The following is a 6,000-nucleotide window of genomic DNA, read 5'->3' as shown; positions in this document are numbered from 1 at the left end:
TATTTCATCTTGTTATAATTTTCAAAAAAATCTGCAAAATTCATTGATCATGATTAATAATCGTGATTACGATTTTGACCAAAATAATCATGATTATGATTTTTTCCATAATCGTGCAGCCCTATTCATAATGGTGAAAGAAGTGCTCACAGTGTAGCAAGATAAAGGCGTTTTCCTACTAGGGCACAGATATCAGATAAACTAAACTGTGATGTAAACGTAATTTTTTATGTATTTTGTAAAATAGTGGTGCTGAAATTGGCTGCTTTTAGTGACTGAAATGTAAATGTTATTGAAGACGGGGGAATCCCTATCCTTAAAATGTGATCTATTCATTTTCCTGTCAGCATCATTTCTGATTATTTTGTCAGACTCTCTCTCTCTCTCTCTCTCTCTCTCTCTCTCTCTCTCTCTCTCTCTCTCTCTCTCTCTCTCTCTCTCTCTCTCTCTCTCTCTCTCTCTCTCTCTCTATCTCTCTCCATCTATCTCTCTTTCTCTCTTGGATGAGGGAAGTCTGTGTGAATAGCTGTCGAAGGGCCAGTGATTTAGCAAGCCTTTGCTCCTGCTACCTCAGCACCACACGCACACACACGCGCGCACACACACACATGCTCACACATGCTCACACGCTCACAGAGCCCAGTACCCCAACCCAACCAGGCCTGTCAGCTCGGCCCATTTATTAGACCCAGAAGAGCACTTTATGATGTCAGCCGGGTCATTTCTTATGACAGCATTTAGTCAGGCCCTTCTTTGCGGTCATATAAAATGTGAGCGCTGGGTAAGTTGCCAGCCCAGGCTTCCTGTTCTCCAGCAGTTAGACTGTCCGCCCGCCCTTGCCTTGCCTTGCCTTGCCTTGCTGCTCGCTCGCTCTCTCTCTCTCTCTCTCTCTCTCTCTCTCTCTCTCTCTCTCTCTCTCTCTCTCTCTCTCTCTCTCCCTCTCCCTCTCCCTCTCCCTCTCCCTCTCCTTCACTTTCACTGGCTCTTTGCAGGCACCCGTTCCAGGAAGCCCATTTAATCTGCAAAGTGCAACCCGCAAATCTTAATAAGAAGTAGCGGGGGTGACTGATGGTAGACATTTGGCACAGATGTTTCGAAAGGAGATTGCAAAATCTCTAACATGGCCTGGTGATGTATCAGTATTTTTTTAGGGAATCAAAGAGTTGCTGAGAAGGCAAGCCCGGTTGCAGCGGATTCCCTCGCTAGTGAATTAGTGTCTGACATTGGTGGCATGTGAAGCCATGTATATATTATGGTGTGGGAGGAGATTTAAAAAAAAAAACAAAAAAAAAAACGTCCGGCCTTCCATTTTTTAATGTTTGCGAGCCGTAGTTTTCTTCTAAGACTTGGCCTGCAAGGGCTAGCCTTCAGGTTTCATTTCAAAAGCTTCATCGACCTTGCCCAATATTGCTCTTCCTGTCCACAAGGGAAAAGACTTTGAAATTGCTAGTTTATATCAGTGTTTCAGAGGTCATCTGACCATACCTTTCACGTATTGTATAAAAACAACGTAAGTACAGTATCAAAAGCATATAGTAACAAGAACAATCAGAGATGTCAACTTGGCCAATACTAGATGCACATCATGCTGTATGTTTGGTGCCACCTGCATGCGATGCAAAACACAGACAGACAGACAGACAGACAGACAGACAGACAGACAGACAGACAGACAGACAGACAGACAGACAGACAGACAGACAGACAGACAGACAGACAGACAGACAGACAGACAGACAGACAGACAGACAGACAGACAGACAGACAGACAGACAGACAGACATGGTCATTGCAATACCTGGCCCAATCCCCTTCAGGGTGTGTGTGGGTGTCTGGGTGGGGTAGGTAGTTAAGGCCCTCCGCACATAGATAGATAGATTATTTATTGGTCCTTTCGGAAAATTGTCCAGTGCCATTTTCAGTAAATCTGATACAATTACAAAGACATTACAATAAACAAGAACACAATAGACAACCACAATCGCCCCCCCCTCCCCTCCCTCTATAGGACAAAAAGACAGGTTGACAAAAAACCCAACATAAACACAGTAAAGTGCAGTATTCAGTACCAAAGTGCAATGTGCTATTCAGTCTAAGTTACAGTTGTCTTATTTAGCATGGATATACTAGTCGGTATAAATGATTGGCGGGCTCTGTTTGTCTTAAATGAAGGCATCCTAAACCTCCTACCTGAGGGCAACAACTCATATGCTTGCTGTAAGGGGTGTGAGAGATCCTCACATATGTTATTTGCCTTCTTTACCACCCTTGCTTCAACAGTCATGGCCATGCTATTTAGTGGCTGGCAAGCAATCTTGCTGGCCATGTTGATTATCTTATGCAGCTTATTTTTATTAACAACAGACAGGGAGAAGTACCAGGCCACAGAACAGAAACATAAAATGCTCTCAACAAAAGAATGATAAAAAACCTGCATCATATCCCTATCCACTTTAAATTGTCTTAGCTTTCGCATGAAGTACAGTCTCTGCATTCCCTTTTTGTAAATAGCATCGGTGTTACAGCTCCAAGTTAATTTGTCATCTATTACAGTTCCCAAATATTTATAGTTTTTCACCACCTCAATGTCTTCCCCATGTATGACCATGTTCTGATGGGTGTGTCTCCCCGTTCTAAAATCCACAATGAGTTCTTTTGTCTTTCTTGTATTTAGAAAAAGACAGCTGGACTCACACCACTCTACAAACTGATCCACCCAGGCCCTGTATTGGGTCTCATTGCTGTCTTTAATTAACCCCACTATGGCTGTATCGTCTGCGAATTTAATCGTGGCATGATCAGTTGTATTGCTTCTACACTCATTTGTGTAGAGTGTAAACAGCTTCCGACAGCACTTTGGATTCCGACACTTTCCGACCCCCGTACACAATTTCACCACAGCCGAGCATGGATAATCAATGGGTGGCTCCGACAAAACAGAACTCGTCCCTGGCCCTACCGTGGCTTAATGGTAGGGCACTTGTTTACCATACAGCCGACCCAGGTTCGATTCTGGCCCGGGTCCTTTGCCGACCCTTCCCCGTCTCTCTCTCCCCCAAACGTTTCCTGTCTTTCTTTCTCAAACTCTTCTGTCACTGATAAAGTCTAAACGACCAAAAAAAATGTCTTTAAAAAGAAATAGAACTCGGGGGATCCGAGGATGTCTGCGGACATCGGCGCCAGTGTGCGGGGTTGTATTAGAAACAATTGAACTTTGGCAGAGCAGTGCTCTGCACTTTGTCGGAGCCGAGATGCGGAGGCCCTAACACCTTATGAACAATATGCCTGTGATCCTCATGTTAGAACTGAGCCACTTTGACTTATCAAGAAGGTAGAGAATGTGCGCACATCAGTGGCACAGGTGCTGGACAAAATAAAGTAACTGAAGTAAATGATAGAAGTCCGCAACACTGTTAATGCTCCCAGTAATTTATTTGCACGACGTTTCGGACCTTCGTCCTTTTTCAAGCGCAACCACTTCAAGTTGCACTTGAAAAAGGACGAAGGTCCGAAACGTTGTGCAAATAAATTACTGGCAGCATTAACAGTGTTGCAGACTTCTATCATTTACTTCAGCCACTTTGACTTATCAGCATTTAAAACAAACATGCCGTTTTTTGTAGGTTTACACTGCGCGCCAAATTATTAAGTGACATTTTTTCACCGATTGTCATAAGTAGTCAACATAATTTTCATGTATTACAATGCCCCATCTGTTGAAAGGAATACATATGCACTCGTGGCTGCTACAGAAGAGAAACACATGGTGGGCCTTGAGAACCTTTGGAGCATGCTCAATCAAAAGATGTACCATATGTGGGTGGGAGTCAGTTCAGATCTTAACATCATCTCTTAGAGGCTTTTCACACAGCCTGGAAAAATATCCAAGCATTTGCCTGGTTATCATCGACTTTCAAATCTCATACCAAGATGTTGGTCTGACCAAGAAGATAATGAATAACGTTTCCCAAATGGCCTGGTTAACCTGCCTCCCTTGGTTTGCTATTGGCCGAGGCCGGTAAAGGCTGTGCTGAAGTTTAAACCAAAGATTTTCTTAGTCCCAATAGAATGTCTCTGCTTAAACAACGTCACTGCCTTGAACACGCCTCTAGTCGGGCCTAGTCGGATGGGTTGGGTGGTGGTCTCCATGGGGATTGGTGGGGTGTGAAGGAAATTGTGTGTATTGTTAACTGCTTTTTTTGTCTTTAACTCAGGTTTTGGAATAATCTATTTGACTAAAAAAACAAAACAAAAAAAGATATTTGTATTGCTCTTGGCCTTACTAGAAGTAACACTGAAGGTGTTGTATCAATAGAAGGGCGTGGCCTGGTTATCCAAGCATGCTCTCCAAAAACTCAAAAGTTCAATGCTTGCAAGAATGACTTGACTGTCACTTGACATTGATGTTGTTTCTTTTATTGAAGTAGTTTTTGGTTTCATTAATTCCTTTCATTCATTGATAACATGCTGATGCTTGTCTGTTTCTGGCAGGCTCTGGCGCATAGTGAGGTGAAGCAGCTCTTTGAGGATCTCCTCCCTGGCATGGTGCGGCTGGCACTCAGTGCCCCCCAGCTATGCACACAGGTATGTGATAGCCGCAGGCATAGGGAACGTCCCATGGGAACGCATTTGCATGTGGGTGGTTGACGTTTAAGGGCGTAACGCAAAAAAAAAAAGCTTTTCCAATTCCTGAAAAAAATTATGGAAAAAATTGGGGAAAAAATAAAGCACTGAGTGGTCCGTGGAATTTCGCCTTATTTTTGCCATTTTTGGGAAAATGTGTCCTGCATCAACACATTGCCTAGGCATGTCACACCGCAGGAAAATTAAGTCACAACACAGGAAATTCACTGCATTATGGCCATTTTAATCCTTTTGTATACATGACTGACATCTGAGCTCATGCTAACGTGATAATGATATTGTGTTTAATCTTAATGTGTTTTCATTTATAAAACAACCTTTTTTCCCTTCTATAAGAGCAGTCACACCACAGGACACCATAAAATGAACCTAAGCATTGCGTGACAGAAACATTGCAATATGAAGACATATTAAGAGGTTAATAGTCACCTTAAACTTCCACAGCACTCTCCAATAACGGAGGTACTGACTGGTTAGGAGCCAGTCTTTAAGACCCTTGTAGTTGGCCTTGCAGCTACCCGTTCACAAACATTGACATACATGTCACCCCACAGGACGCAATTTGTGTTACGAAATTGAACTTGTTGGTAATATTACTGTCTTGAGTTTTTTTCACATTCACATATCTTAATATAAAGTTAATATTTATGCAATCATGCCAAATGCTTCATACATTATTCAATATGTTGTTGGTTAATTTATATATATATTATATTCCAGGTTTCATTAATGTTACAGTCACACCTCAGGATATTTGACATATAAACCTTTACATAAATCTTAACAAAAATGTTTTTTTCTCATCTAAGACTAATATGAAACATAATGTACCACATCTTCTTTATTGACATTTGTTTTTAAGAGGAAAAATAGTTTTGTAGGTTTGTAACCAATGTTACGAAAAAACAAGGCGTCACGTCTCCCACCCATGTATCCTTCACCTGTGTAAACGGGAATTCACACCTGCCGTCGGTCCGTGCATACTTCAGGTACGCGGATGGCTCGCGCCGTCTTGTGACCCGAAATGGCACCACGCCCCCCTCTGCAAACCCAAAAAGCTTGTCACGGTGCAAAGTCAGTCGTGCACCGGACATTTTTTCTGACTCGGCGCAAGTCCACTAGTAGTAACCAGGGAGTAGTAGGCAGAAAGAGCAGATGATTACAGTTGCCTAGCCTAGAAGGAACCCTTCATAATTTTGAGGTTAACTCTGATTAGTCCCTAAGAGAGCAGCCCAACTGATGCCCCAATAGAGCAATGAAGGTGGGCGTGGGAGAGGGGTGGGATACCCTGCTCAATCATTGTCATGTTCCTCTGTAGTTTGGGCGTGATGATCATTATGAGGATGATAATGTAAT

The 6,000-nt window shown here is 42.7% G+C and overlaps 1 protein-coding gene across 1 annotated transcript in view; it reads left to right on the top strand.

The window, feature by feature from the left end:
* Nucleotides 1-6,000, top strand: part of parga (poly (ADP-ribose) glycohydrolase a) — a 35,230-nt gene that overhangs the window by 6,728 nt on the left and 22,502 nt on the right. The window contains exon 6 of the mRNA XM_063192157.1: nucleotides 4,492-4,584. Coding sequence (XP_063048227.1) covers nucleotides 4,492-4,584 — 93 coding nt within the window. The remainder of the gene's footprint in view (nucleotides 1-4,491; nucleotides 4,585-6,000) is intronic.

The sequence above is a fragment of the Engraulis encrasicolus genome, chromosome 24 (genome assembly GCF_034702125.1).
Source record: "Engraulis encrasicolus isolate BLACKSEA-1 chromosome 24, IST_EnEncr_1.0, whole genome shotgun sequence".
In the NCBI taxonomy this organism is placed as follows: domain Eukaryota; kingdom Metazoa; phylum Chordata; class Actinopteri; order Clupeiformes; family Engraulidae; genus Engraulis; species Engraulis encrasicolus.
Note: the sequence above shows the minus strand (reverse complement) of the source record. Positions and strands in the feature narration are given on the sequence as shown.